This window comes from Natrix helvetica (genome assembly GCF_964273705.1).
Source record: "Natrix helvetica genome assembly, chromosome: 2".
Taxonomy (NCBI): domain Eukaryota; kingdom Metazoa; phylum Chordata; class Lepidosauria; order Squamata; family Natricidae; genus Natrix; species Natrix helvetica.
In genome coordinates this window covers 269,119,378-269,134,274 of record NC_138552.1, presented here as the reverse complement: position 1 = coordinate 269,134,274, position 14,897 = coordinate 269,119,378, and the positions used below count along the sequence as shown (strand labels likewise).

The 14,897-nt window shown below is 41.5% G+C and overlaps 1 protein-coding gene across 1 annotated transcript in view; it reads right to left on the bottom strand.

Annotated features, from left to right (window-relative positions):
- OTOF (otoferlin) overlaps window positions 1-14,897 on the bottom strand; it is a gene marked incomplete at its 5' end in the record, with an annotated part of 209,536 nt that overhangs the window by 106,880 nt on the left and 87,759 nt on the right. The window contains 2 exons of the mRNA XM_081944293.1: window positions 901-1,082; window positions 4,166-4,265. Of these exons, the coding sequence (XP_081800419.1) occupies window positions 901-1,082; window positions 4,166-4,265 (282 nt within the window). The remainder of the gene's footprint in view (window positions 1-900; window positions 1,083-4,165; window positions 4,266-14,897) is intronic.

The following is a 14,897-nucleotide window of genomic DNA, read 5'->3' as shown; positions in this document are numbered from 1 at the left end:
TGCACAACCCTCCCTAAGCAGTTTACAGTCAGCATATTGCCCCCAACAATTTGTGCCCTCATTTTACCCACCTCGGAAGGATGGACGGCTGGGTCAACCTTGACCCTGGTGAGATTTGAACTGCCAAATTGCAGGCAGATGGTAGTCAGCAGAGGTAGCCTGCAATACTGCATTAAAAGCACTGCGCCACTGCAGCTCATTTTGCTAGAAGTTTCTTTGGAAACATTCTCATGCTTTCTAAATGTGCGTTCACATTTACGAACAAGTAGGGAAGGGAAGTTAATTTCACCCTGAATTTGTACTCATAAGATTCCAAGATCAATTATTTTCTTGAGACCACCACCAGGAACATCAACATCTAAGTTGTTCAGATGCAGGCGAGTCTTTGCTGGAGCAATATATTTTCATGCTATATCCCCAGTGATTCAGTTTTGGGGAGCAGTTAGTCTGACTTTTTTTTTCAACAGACAACCTGAAATCAGGTAAATTAGTAAATCCATTGGCAGGATTAGCAGATATAGGACACAGTTCTGGGATGTGCATCTTTCAACGGAACAGAATTAGGTAACAAAATGTCTTCAAGCAAACTACCAAACTCAGAGAGCACCAAGGACTCCACAAGAGCATTTCTATTGTACGTTTGACATTAGCAAATAGCAATTGCACTTAGAGTTGTATACAAATTTACAGTGCTTTACAGGCTTCTATAAGAGTCAGCATATTGCCCCCAAAAATCTGGACCCTCATTTTACCCATCTCAGAAGGAAGGAAGGCTGAGTCAACCTTGAGCCTGATGAGATCCGATCTGCCAAATTGCAGTCAGCCTGCAGTCAGCAGAAATAGCCTGCAGTACTGCACTCTATCCACTGTGCCACCATGGAAGTGGTTAAAAAGCCTTACCTCCGGAAGGCTTTCTCTGCAGTGCTTGTCTTGCTTGACTGCCTGTGGCTGGGAAGCAGGACATCATTTTCATAGGGATCATCATCTGGATGGACCCTGGGACTCTCCAAGAACTCATCATCATTCCAAGCCCCAACGCTGCCGTCCATGGCCTGGTACCGAATCTCAATGGAAACACTGGTCTGAAAGAAAAACAAATCACAAGCACACAGTTATGAACCTCCTTGTCCTTTGCAAACATATTTTCCCCAGGGGCAACGATGGTCCCATCCCTATGGTATTGCAAAAAAGCAGGTAAAACATCGCTGTCCTGCAGAATTTCATGGACTGAAACTCAGAAAGTATTACTAAGTGGACATTTTCCTTGTTCTTTCCATAGAGAACCCTATGTCAAATTTAAATTTACCAAGTGATGGCAGCACTTCTGAATGGAAGCCAAATTGGTCCTCATCTATGCTTTGCACTGACAATTGTCACTGATGTTAGCCTGCCTATTGCAGGATGGGTTAATCTAAATAGAGGTTCATCGGTGCCATATATTTCTCATTCAGAAGCTTTATTCTCTATGGAGCAAGCAGTATTTTAATGGGTGATTTGGGATCATGATCTCTTAGTTGCTCTGGGGTCATGTCAGCAAAAGTGCCAAAAGCTTCCGCTGCCATCAAAATAAAAGCTTAAAATTGCAAGCTCCATTGCAATTCCTCCACAGAGATGCACCAATGATGGGGGTGATACGTTCAGGTTGCACAGTGACAGAAAGCAATGGAAAATGGATTATAATCCACCCAATTACTTATTTCTATACTTATTTTTTGTACATTTTTATTGGTTTTATACAACCAATTGCATTGTATTTAACTACAATGACAATAAAGATTTTCTTATACATTAGCTTTTAGTTCCGCTGCCATCCATATCACATCTATTCTTGACCATGACATGTGTCTATTTGAATAAAATGAATATTGATTTTCCTTAGGGTATATCTCTTGCCATGCATCTTGGATAACTAGTTATTCTGTCATTCTAAAAAAGGCCTTAGGGAGTGTCTTCCTTGTTTTTTATTTACCTTTCTAGTTTTATAGTCCATTTCCACATCTGTAATTGCATTGAAGCCTCTCAAATTACATATATTTTCACATTCCAATTCTGTTATTTTTTTTATGGAGTTTTCCATAAAAGTCATCTTGATTAGCATTTGGTGCATAGATTTCAATCGGTTTATTATTCGTTGTTAGCTCCACCATCAAAATTCCCCCTTCTGCATTCATAAAAATTTGTTTAGCATTTATTGTCTCTTTTACATATAGGGCTATTCCCCTCTTCTTTTGTTGTGGCAAAGAAGTATATCTTATCAATTTTGGGATATTCCAATACTTTCATATGTTTTTTGTGAACTTCTGGTAAACAGATTATGTCTAATTTTAATTTTTAACATTTATTAAAAATCCTTTTCCAATGGAAAACAAAGTAAAGCAAAACGCTTTACATGAGAAACAGGCACAGCCAAATCCACAGCTTTGCAACCTCTCCCTAGTCTCTTTCAAATCAGTAAAACTGATTAAATATTTTTGCAAAATGACTTTCCAGCCTCTTTGTCCGGCTAATCCAGACACAGGTCTACTGAACTACAACAGAAATGGGGGGGGGGGATAGAAGGGAGGTTCCTAACTTGCTTTCCTTTTCTATTTGTGGCTCCCATGGTTACTGAATAAGGTAGTACATTACATGCCTTACCCAAACATTTCTATGCTGACATAGAGCACTGGGTGATGTTAGCCAGGGGTTAAAAAGCTCTGATTGCTAAAATTGGGTGAATGTAAGGTCATGGTAAAAGCAATGTTTGAAAACAAAGTGTGACCAAAATGAAAACAAAAAAAAACTTGGAGGCAGAAGCAAACTTCATAACACAATTTAGAAAGTAGCAGGTTTTTATATTACTATATATCCTGTTGTGTATACTTACTGAAAGAGAAATTAAATATTGATTGAACAGAGAGAGCAAGAGAGAGGGGGAGAGAGAGAGAGAGAGAGAGAGAGAGAGAGCACCTTGCGCTGTTTTTTTAAAAAATCCAACTATCCTCAAATGCTGGTTGTTCATGTTCTCCAATAAGTCCATTAAGTTGTGCCCTTGAACAGCTGGGACTTTGTGTAATTGAACTCTATGGACTATACCAGGGGTAGGCAACCTTAAACACTCAAAGAGCCACAAAACCCCTAACCCGAAGCCCCTTGTTCAATTCTGGAGCCAACCGGAAGTCCAATTCCCCCACCATAGAGTCATCTCCTAGCACGCCATCTTTTTCCTCTACCTGTCCTAACTAAAAGCCCTATCAATTGTGGAGCCGACCAGCAACAGGGAGCTGCAGCAAAGAGATGAAAGAGCCACATGCGGCTCCAGAGCTGCAGGTTGCTGACCCCTGGGCTATACAGTCAGAACATAATTCTATAGTTTTTTTTTAAAAAAAATGATCTATCACCTTTTTAAACATTCATGATGTAAGGAGGAGGTTTAAACATGAACTTGACATTCATGTGAACTGGAGTTGGGCAAAGACTTTAGCAAGGGGCTTACAAATATCCACAAGGACTGATTTGAAATCCCCAATTATTTTCACAGTTGCCTAAAGTCAACTGTATGCAACCTGTGACTTGATTTCATTGGGGAAAGGTTCATGTCAGCAAACGGTGACTCTACTATAGGTTCAATATAACATGAATGCATAAAAACCAGATCATACTGAGAAATAAGCAACAAAGGTAGGTTTATATTGCAGCACCTGATTTTTAAATCAACAGAGTCCTGGTGGCACTGTGGTTAGAATTTAATATTTCAGGTTAACTCTGACCACACCCTGGAGTTTGATCCTGGTGGGGCTTAAGGTTGACTGTGCCTTCCATCCTAACTTGGTCAATAAAATGAGGACTAAGATTGTTGAGGGCAATATGGAAATAATGCTTACATTGTAAGCCGAGTTATGGGGTGGTATATAAACCTAAAGCTATTTCTATTGCTATTAAATTGTTCCTTACCCCTTTCCCATGAACAATGCAATCTCAGGACAAGTGTCTATCATCTCCATCCATAGGCAGTGAAAGAAGCTATGCAAAAGGCTGGATTTTGATCTGGATGCACAACTGCTTATCTAAGTATTATGGAAACACCATTGTTGGAGTAAAAAAAAATCCCAATCAATCATCTCAGAAGACCATGGACAGAATAAAAATGGCGCCACTTCCTCTTGGGCAAAGCTACAATATTTACTTGAATTGACACATTGTTGTCATCAATCAAGGTGTCCGTCACATTCAATTGTCCTTCTTCCACCACTTTCTGCAGGACCATCTGGAATATACCAATGAGTCTAGAAAGCAAGCAGAAAAGACAGTGAGATTCTTAGAAAACAAATCTTCTGCATTATCAGGTTCCTGTAGGAAGAAATACTGTAGCAAGAAAGGGAGAAACAGCATAAACTTGCATTTGTGTGATTTCTTAAACTCTAAAGTTGGATTTGTTATTGTTGTTAGTTGTAAGTTACAAAGTTCTATCAGATCCATCGCGACCCCATGGACCACATTCCTCCAGGCCTTCCTGTCCTCTACCTCTGGAGTCCATTTAAGCTCACGCCTATTGCTTCAGTGACTAAACACAGCCACCTCATTCTCTGTCATCCCGTTCTTCTTTTGCCATTAATCGTTCCCAGCATTAGGCTCTTCTCCAGTGAGTCCTTCCTTTTCATTAGGTGGCCAAAATATTAGGGGTTTCATCTTCAGGATCTGAGGATCTAAAGAGCAGTCAGGGTTGATCTCCTCTAGGATTGATCAGTTTGATTGCATTGCAGTCCAAGGGACTTGCAGGAGTCTTTTCCAGCACCATAGTTCAAAGGCCTCAATTCTTTGGTGCTCAGCCTTTCTTATGGTCCAACTTTCACAGCTATACACTGCAACTGGGAAAACCATAGCCTTGACTATATGCACTTTTGTTGGCAGGGTGATGTCTCTGCTTTGTAGTATGCTGTCTAGAGTTGCCATAGCTTTCCTCCCCAGGAGCAAGCATCTTTTAATTTCTTGGCTGCAGGCCCCATCTGCGTTGCTCTTGGAGCCCAGGAAAATAATAAAGCTGGATTACCAAAGTACAATTGCTTTGTTCAGAGAAGGTGACATATGCAAATAAACTAGATTATGACTTTACACAATCATCAGGTTCACACAACATGCTAAACCAAATTATCAAAGCTCATTGTAGCCTAGTCTGGTGTATTGTGCAAATCCAGTTGAAGGGCAAGCATTTTGAAGATAGACTGGTACATAATTGTAAGTAATTCGGGACACAGGTAGCTGACTTCACTCAGGAAAGACATTTGATTCCCCTAGCCTACATTGTCAGCTTTGACAAACAGTTGCTCTCCAGGATTTCTGGCAAAGAAAAGTTATTTCCCATCCCCAGCTCCCCTTTAATTGGAAATACTGAAGATTGAAAGCAGGACCTTTTGAAAATGATACAGATACTCTCCCAATGAGCTTTGCCCTGTCCATTTATCCAAAGAATGATTGATTTTCTATTCTCTTTGCCAGCAGTTTCTAAAGGTTGCAGGCAGGAGTTATTTCCCTGTGTGAAATATCATTGCTGGAATGATAACAACAGGGTGCACAGGGGATCCTCTTTCCACTGACATATCGTCCTTATGCCTTTAAGGACTAGAAACTTAAACACAGCAGGAGCATTAGAAGAGAACAGTGACAAGATCAGAATAGAACGAGACAGAGAGAGAGAGAGAGAGAGAGAGAGAGAGAGAGAGAGAGAGAGAGAGAGAGAGAGAGGTATACAATATGCAAATACAGATAAATGACCCCTCAAATACTATTTGAAGTGAAAAGCAGTTCAGGGGGAAGGATTTTGGGAGGAAGCTTTACTTGACCCTGCCTTTTTTTTGACTAAATCCTCTCATGTGGTTGTTCTTAAAGGTAAAAGTTCCCCTTGCACATGTGTGCTAGTTGTTCCCGACTCTAGAGGGCAGGCTCACCCCTGTTTCAAAGCTGAAGAACCAGCGCTGTCCAAAGACATCTCCGTGGTCATGTGGCTGGCATGACTAAATGCTGCAGGTGCACAGAACACTGTTACCTTCCCACCAAAGGTGGTTCCTAGTTTTCTACTTGCATTTTTACATGCTTCTGAACTGCTAGGTTGGCAGAAGCTGGGAAGAGTAATGGGAGCTCACTCCGTTACGAAGCACTAGGGATTAGAACCGCCAAACTGCCGACCTTTCTAATCGACAAGCTCAACATCTTAGCCACTGAGCCACCGCGTCCCTTTTGGTTGTTCTTACAGAAAGTTATCTGGGATGGTCACAGAAGATGAAATGAGGGATTATTCATATAAGCAATTCCAGCAGCAGAGAGAGAGATTCACCAGCTATAATACAATAGCAAGCCTTCCTTTTATCCCATATGCACATTCGGGAACACTCAGCTAGCTGTTGTGCAAAAGTGCTTAAGTGCACTCAGGGAAGCTACAGATTGCATTTACAAAACATGTCCCACTTCTCCAGACTTCCCTGTGACGAATAGTACCATGTTGCTATCTACCAGCTTCTGACTGCAATATCAATATTTGGACATGATACCAGATATGATTTTGCCCTTTCCCCAAAGCTAAAATCAGAAGAAATTATACCATTAATTATAATGATATACCCTAATTAAACATCTGTGTCTCTCTTTCTCCATCCTGCTGCACCAGCCTTGGAGCCCATCCAGATCACCTGGTGATACCTACTTGAGTCACTCTATTGCAGGGGTGGGCTGCTGGGGGTTCGCAGGGGTTCAGGAGAACCTCTAGCTAAGATTCTATGCCGTTTGGAGAACCCCCAAATCCCACTCCTGGCTGGCCACACCCACCCTGCCCCTCCCAGGAGTCCCCACGTGGTCCGTTTTGGATGCAAGTAGGTGCAGGGCATGCGCAGAGGCTCAGGGAGGGCAACAAAATGGGCATACTGAAAGTTTGGGAGGGTCAGAAATGGGAAACAGGTGTTTCCGGCCTCCAGAGGGCCAAAAACGCCTCCCCCAGTGGTTCAAGAGGCCGAATAGGTCATGCCCACCATGGCCACACCCACCCAGCAACTGGGCAGAGAACCCCTCGCTAAAATTTTTGAAGCCCACCCCTGTCTATTGGAGAGTGTAAGGGACAGCCATTTGTAAGGGACGTCATTGACTGGAGCTGCAGAGTAGTTCTTAAAGAGTGGTGGGTTGCAGGCGGTACGCCCTGGTACAGGCGTACTGGAGCCTGCCCGGAGCACCGAGTACCGTTCCGGTTCAGTGCTCTGGAGGGCCCATCTGCCCGCCCGAGCTCCTTATCTGTCCTTTAAACCTTTGGCGCTTCCATGCACACGCATGGCACATATGGCTGAGTAGCTGGAGCATCGTGGAGGCTTGCAGAGGCGTCACAGGCAGGTACGATGCATGTGCGTGCCACGCGCATCCATGTGGGTGACGCCAGGCCCATTCCAACCGTACTGGTTGGAACAGGATCTGGAACCCACCACTGTTCTTAAAGCACTAACAAGCCCAACTGACACATGGATGATGATCAAGCTGCTACACTTGATACTATGAATTGTAGCACAACTGAAGATGTCTAGGAATTTGTTTTGATACACTGCTTGATCCCCAAAGTTACTAGCTTCAATCAATTGTTTAAAATTAAACTGGGTTAAATAAACACCCATTTGTTGTGTTTCCAAAGCATTCTATCTGCAAGCAAATAAACGATATTACACCTTAACACAATGACACATTACGCAAGATGTGGAGACTTGCTGAACTGAAGGCTGTTCAAGCCCATTCAGCCTATTGGGTGAACCCAACCAATCTGATTTAATTGTTCCTTCTGGGGTACGAAGGCCCGAATGTAAACGATGGCTTCCAGGTCTGACAAATGGTTAGTTGGATTACATAATTATCTTCAAAGCATCTTTCAATCTGACTCCCATTCACATTCCAAAGTCTAGTGCTGAAAACTATATGGGCATTGCCATTGAGCATAGAGTTTCACTGAGGTCCCCTGAATCTATCTATATTTGATGGGCTTATTTAAAAATCAGTTAAGTGCAATGATTCCATCTTATCCACCTTTCTGTCACTCCATAGTAGATATTGTTTTAAAATGCAAAATCAGGCCGTTCTGAAGCCTTAAAAAGCATAGTCAAAAATTCTGCAGGGAAAACAACAGAAAATAGGAAGGGCAATGAAAATTAAAGTCAAGAAAGGAACAATTGACAGGTAAGCATACTCATGTCTCATATTCTCTTGAGAAACAGGGATAAGAGGGTAAAAAGATTAAAAAGAAGGGGGAAACCCTGGTTTTAAGACTTGGATAGAAAGCAGGAGGGATAGCAATATTCTGGAGCAGAATTCCAGGGATGGGGAGTAGAAGAGTGGGGAATTTTTTAAAAAATAGCAGCTTAAAATTTTGATGAAACAATAGGGGAAGATATGCAGTTGCTACTACTTTCAAGAAATGGAAAAAACCTATCATTGTCGTCATCATCATCATCATCATCATCATCATCATCATGTCCTCTCCAGAAGTTCATTCATCTATCATTTGTATTGGGGAAACTGACAGGTGACAGCATTTGTTCTGCTTGTAGACAGATAAAGTAACATGTAGCCTATTAAAAAATGAACAGCTCATGTTTGCTAGTTTCACTTCACCAGCAGTCCCATGAATAATGCATACACTGTGGTCCCTATTGTCTTGCAAGTAGACTGGTCTGTTTCTGGGTTTTTAAGGTACTGCCTATATCAACTTATACTAAATTTTAATAAACACTCGTCTTTCTTTTTCACTGTTTTCTCCAGCTGAAATTTGATGGTTACTCAGGGTCAGCAGAGTCACAAGATCAAAAAGAAGCATTCTAAGTTTACTGGAGAATTACAGAAAAAGGGTATTAGAAGGACGTACCTGACCATCAAATCCAACGCTCTGTTTACTACAGAAATCTAAACTGAAGCATCCCTGACTGATCATTGTTCTGCCTCTGCATGAATGCAGCCAACTGAGAGGCTTCAGCAGCTCACAAAGTAGTTGGTCCCAGAGACAAAACCAATTTAGACCACTGAATCCAAAAATTTAAACGAAAGCCTCCAGTAATATTACTATGTAGCTTCTGCTTGAACCTATTTAGTGAACGGCAGCATATTAGCAATCTGAATGATTGGATCTACTGTCAAAAATTCTTACTGTTAGGAAGGTTTTTAATTGGATTCTGCTTTTCTGAAACAAAAGTGCTTTATTTATTTCTCCCTTTTGTAACCTCAGTAATCAAGAGGACTATTGGCTGTTAAGATCACAACAGACAGCACAATTAGTAGAGCTATAAAGAACTTTATGGCTTAAAATCAGCACTTTGAATTGCATCTGAAAAACTATTGGAAGCCAATCCAATGCCCATAGTGCAGATGTTATGTACTTCTGGTTGCTTTTTGCCAGCCAATAAGAGAACTGCTATATTTTAATAACAGAATACAGAGTTCCAATAACAAATTGGGAGGGACCTTGGGGTCTTCTAGTCCAATCACCTGTCCAAGCATGAAACCCCATACCATTCCTGACAAAATGCTGTCAATGTCTTCTTAAAAACCTTCAGTGATGGAACATCTACAACTTCTGAAAGCAAACCATTCCACTGATTAACTGTTCTTGCTGTCAGAAAATTTCTCTTTAGTTCTAGGTTGGACTATTCTTTGATAAGTGTCCATCCATTGCTTCTTGTCCTGCCCTCGGGCGCTTTGGACAATCAGTTGACAGCCTCTCAAATATTGGAAGACAGCTATCATGTCACCCTTAGTCCTTCTCTTCACTAGACTAGATATACCCAGTTCCTGCATCTGTTCATCATATGTTGTAGCCTTCAGGCACCTTATAATCCTTGTTGATCTACTCTGCTCTCTTTCTAGAGTCTCAACATCTTTTTATATTGTGAACTGAGTGCAGTATTCCAAGTGTGGTCTTACCAAGGCAGTACATAGCAGTAATAATATTTCATGTTATCTTGATTATTTTCCTCTGTTAATGAAACCTAAGATTGCATTGGCTTTGTTGGCAGCTGCAGCATATGGCTGGCTCATACTTAAGTGGCTGTCCATCAGGACTCCCAGATCTCTCTTAAAGTTACTGCTGTTGACTCAGACCCCAACAGAGTCTAAACATTAAGTCAAAGCCTTTACAGCATACCAGTGCAATCATCATTGAGGCAAAGATACATTAGTACTTTGATGAGACCTCGCTCCAAAATAAAAAGAAAGAATAAGCCTTGACTTCCTATGTGACATTCTTTTAGGTATTTGAAGAATGCTATCATCTTTCCCCTAAATCATGTTTCACATAGTTAAACTTAACCATTATTTTATTGGACAAATGTCTATGGAGATTCTCAGTCATCCAGGTCATGGTTGTCCCAAAGTTGCTTTTTCAAGAAGCAACTGGACTTCCTTGTTTTTCTCTGAAGACATTTCACTTCTCATTCAAGAAGCTTTTTCAGCTCAGATTGGATGGTAGGGAATGAAATGATTTATACTCCTTGCAGACAGCTGGTCATCTCCATTCTTTTATGGAGTAGTTGAGGCCACCTGGACTAGTTTGTCTGTGTAGTCAGGGTTACCTGAGAGAAGACTTTGCTGAAGTGAAAATATATTATGTCTAGAAGCATTCCCACAATCTATTAAGGAATTTTCTGATTTTTAAAAAGTGAGATAAAAATGAGATTTGTCAAGATTTGTTCTTGACAAATTCAAGATAATATCTAATAGGCACCATAATATTTTCAGCGTGCTTACAAATCAAACTCTTTATGATTTATTCAGATGCTTAGCAAAGTCAGACTGGATCTTTCTTTTTCCTCCTCTTGAAGACAAGAGATGATTTGCCATTTTCCAGTCCTCTTGCAATTCTCTGGGTTTTATCAAAGTTAATGCGTATGGATTCCCTGAGATTATCCTTCTGTCCCCTAGGATGCAGCCCATATAAGCCTTGAAACTTATTCAAAGTAAAGAGGCATTTCCTGGCTATGTTTCTATCAATCGCAAGCTTTATTCTACCTGTTTACCTTCCTCATCACAATTTCATGGTGGAGCACATCCTTTTTTCCTGGGGAAATTCTGAAAGAAAAAAGAACTGAATAATGTAACTCTCCCTGCTTTTTTTGTTAGCGTTTTTTTCAAACTTCACTGAGCAGGTGCTACACTGCTTCTTTTTTTGTTCTGAATATACTTCAATAAACCCTTTTATTACTATCAGTGACTTTCATCAAAGTTCATCCTAAATGCTGGTTTCCACCTGTTTGTACTCTTCCTTGGTTGCTGATCTTTGCATACGAACCCTTTTTTGTTTTCAATTTTTTTATATAACATTGTGTTAACTCATTAAAAAAAGATAGGCGATGTAGGATTGCCACCTGCTCTGCAAACTAGGCACAATGGACTGAGGTGAGGGCACAAAATCTCCCTGTAAAATAACAGAGCAACCGTCCCGTCCCCCCCTTGCCCCATCTCCACGGTTTAAAAAAACAAACCAACAATCGAGTAATTTGGATTCTTCGAATTGCTTTCCCACTTTGCAAATTAGAAAACTAACTTTACAGAATCGGGCAACTTGCAATTTCTGTCCTTAGCTGAAAAAGGAAAAGCAAAGCATACTTTATTAGCAGAGGTACTCAAGTTGAAAACAGATAGCGATTTAAGTTGCCCATAAACCATAAACAAGAACATTTATGTGGAAGGATAGAACAGACCAAAAGGCCATCTAGCCCAGCGTCTCTTTGTTTAACAATGCCCCTGGGAAGCCTCCAAGCACAACATAATTACAATAATTGCCTCCTATTCATGTTCCCTGGTAAATGGCACTCGGTGGCATTCTGCCTTTGATTTTGGAAATAATTTTAATTCTTTAAAAGTGTATTGTTAATATGTACAACCTGCTTTTTCTCGAGGAGTTTAGGGAATGTACAGGCAGGGCTCTTCCCATTTTATCCTTGCAACAACAACCCTGTAAAGTAGGTTGGACTAAGAAATCATGAGTGGAGAAAGGTTCCCTAGGGAGCTCCAAGATCAAACTGGAAGCCACGAATCTGGTTTCCGAATCTCAGTCAAACCCTTGTAGCTTTGCCCTGTTGGCTCTTGACCATGCTGGATATGTAGGGTCCTTGGTGCTCTGTGAGCTTCGTGGTTCTCTTGCAGACATTTCATTACCAATCTAGGAAACATCAGAGCCAGCAGTGTGCAGCAGCTGCCAAAAAAGCCAACACAGTTCTAGGCTGCATTAACAGAGGGATAGAATCAAGATCACGTGAAGTGTTAATACCACTTTATAATGCCTTGGTAAGGCCACACTTGGAATACTGCATTTAGTTTTGGTCACCACGATGTAGAAAAGATGCTGAGACTCTAAAAAGAGTGCAGAGAAGAGCAACAAAGATGATTAGGGGACTGGAGACTAAAACATATGAAGAACGGTTGCAGGAACTGGGTATGTCTAGTTTAATAGAAAGAAGGACTGGGGGAGACATGATAGCAGTGTTCCAATATCTCAGGGGTTGCCACAAAGAAGAGGGAGTCAAACTATTCTCCAGGGCGCCTGAGGGTAGAACAAGAAGCAATGGGTGGAAACTAATCAAGGAGAGAAGCAACTTAGAACTGAGGAGAAACTTCCTGACAGTTAGAACAATTAATCAGTGGAACAGCTTCCCTCCAGAAGTTGTGAATGCCCCAACATTGGAAGTCATTAAGAAGATGTTGGATAGCCATTTGTCTGAAACGCTATAGGGTTTCCTGCCTAGGCAGGGGGTTGGACTAGAAGACCTCCAAGGTCCCTTCCAACTGTACTATTGTATTATCAGTGCCACCAGAAATAATAGCAACTGACAGACATCTCCTCCTCCATTAATCTGTCTAACATTCTTTTATATTGGTTTCAATCATGTGACAATCAATTCTATGGTTCTGTTCTGACCCAGTTCCCCAAACACAACAAACCCTCTAAAGTTACGGTAAATCAATGATTTCTTTTTTATTAGGAGCAGCCCTGGCAAAATGTTTCTCTTTCACCACAGGCTAATAAGTCTGTCTGGCAGGGAGATGAATAGTTGTCTGCCACATCTATTCATCCTCTGCCCCCTGCCTTTTATCCCCAGAGCTAGGGTGGGGCTTTGCTAGCAGCATTGACTCTTCCTTCCCAAGGATCGGCTCATGGATTTCCACTGCTCTCCTCTCCTCTGGCATCTGTGCATCTGCACGTCAGGCACTGGACCCAGCTGTTCCTCCTCCTCCTCATCATCAGCCACCTCCAGACCTGGGGGCTGTTGACTCTCCATCTGAGGGCTGATGGACGGCTCAGGCTCTGCCTCTGTCTCTCTCACTGCCAGGTCCATTCCCTTCCCCCCGAACTCTCAGGTTGCCTTGATGCTGACCCTGACTCCAACGCCTCCTCCTCATCTGATTTGGCTGCTGGAGGACCGGAGGCCGACAGGCCATAACAGGTTATACGATGTGCTCAGTGAAAGATTTTATTCCATGGGTCCTAAATAAACTTTGCTGGATAAGGCTGAGGATCTGATAGAGCATCATCTCACTTCCATCAGTAACCAGCCAGTTGTTGTTTTTTTAAAAATGGCAGAACTAGCAGGCCATGCCGGACAAAATCAATTTCCTGCTGTTTCTCTTATATCAATTATATTCCAGAGATGTACTTCCTCTGGCTCTGATGGTTTTGTTCAATGTTCTTTTACGATTAAGAGATGTGGATAGACTTATTTTCCCCCTGAATTTATATTCTAATAGCAATAGCATTTAGACTTATATACCACCCGTAGAGCAACCACTGGGTAGTTTACAGCACTTGCTGGACAGTTTATAATGTAAGCATTATCTGCATATTGTCCCCAACAATTTGATCCTCATTTTACTAATCTTGGAAGGATGGAAGGCTGTGTCAATATTGGGGCCCAATCAGAATTGAACTCCAGGCTGTGGGTAGAGTTTGCCTGCAATGGTGCAGTTTAACCACTGAGCCACCAGGGCTCAGTAAACTAGTCCAGTAAAGTGGAGCAGGAGAAATAAAAGCATGAATCCGTATACAGATTATAGGTCTCCAGTTCCATAAAGTAGGGAAGGAGGCCTTGCCTTGTTGATTAAGCAAAGGCAGGAGAAATTTACACCTGGCCAACTAATAAGCCACAGTTGCACAGTGGTTAGAATGCAGTACTGCAGACTACTTTTTCTGCCTGCCAGCTGCCTGCAATTTAGCAGTTCGAATCTCACCAGGCTCAAGGTTGACTCAGCCTTCCATCCTTCCAAGGTGGGTAAAATGAGGACCCAGATTGTTGGGGGCAATATGCTGACTCTGTAAATTGCTTAGAGAGGGCTGGAAAGCACTGTAAAGCAGTATATAAGTCTAAGTGCTATTGTTATTGCTAATCTGTAGGATTATTAAAATAATAGAGTGTGCTTGCCATCATTTTAGGAACTGAAAGAGAGTAGGTCTGAGATCCGAGCTTTTTTTAAACTTTAAGACATTAGATGGGGGTTCCTAATTTAAACTCCAGATGTTTCAGTGGAAGGAAACCATGTATCTTGGATTTGGGTGAATTATCTTGTTTATTTATAATAGAAAGGAAATGTACTTTAGGTATCAACCTGCCCCAATAGCTATTCCTTCGTCATTATTTCTTACTTTTTTCTTATAGGCATACAAGGAAACTAAAACATTTAGTTGCCAACCTGATGACTTTGAGAAGCCCACAAGCAGTGCAAAAAGAGAAGTCATGATTTCTACTCTTAAGACATTCCACTCTCTCTAAACACCAGAGGAGGAGGAGGAGGCAGCCTTTGCTCATTTCATTATATACCAAATGCCATCATATCCCCACCTAACCAAAGGAGATCCTGGAAGGCAAAGGGCAGGATGGAAGAGTGAAACTGACCCTTGGGCAGTCATAAAGAGC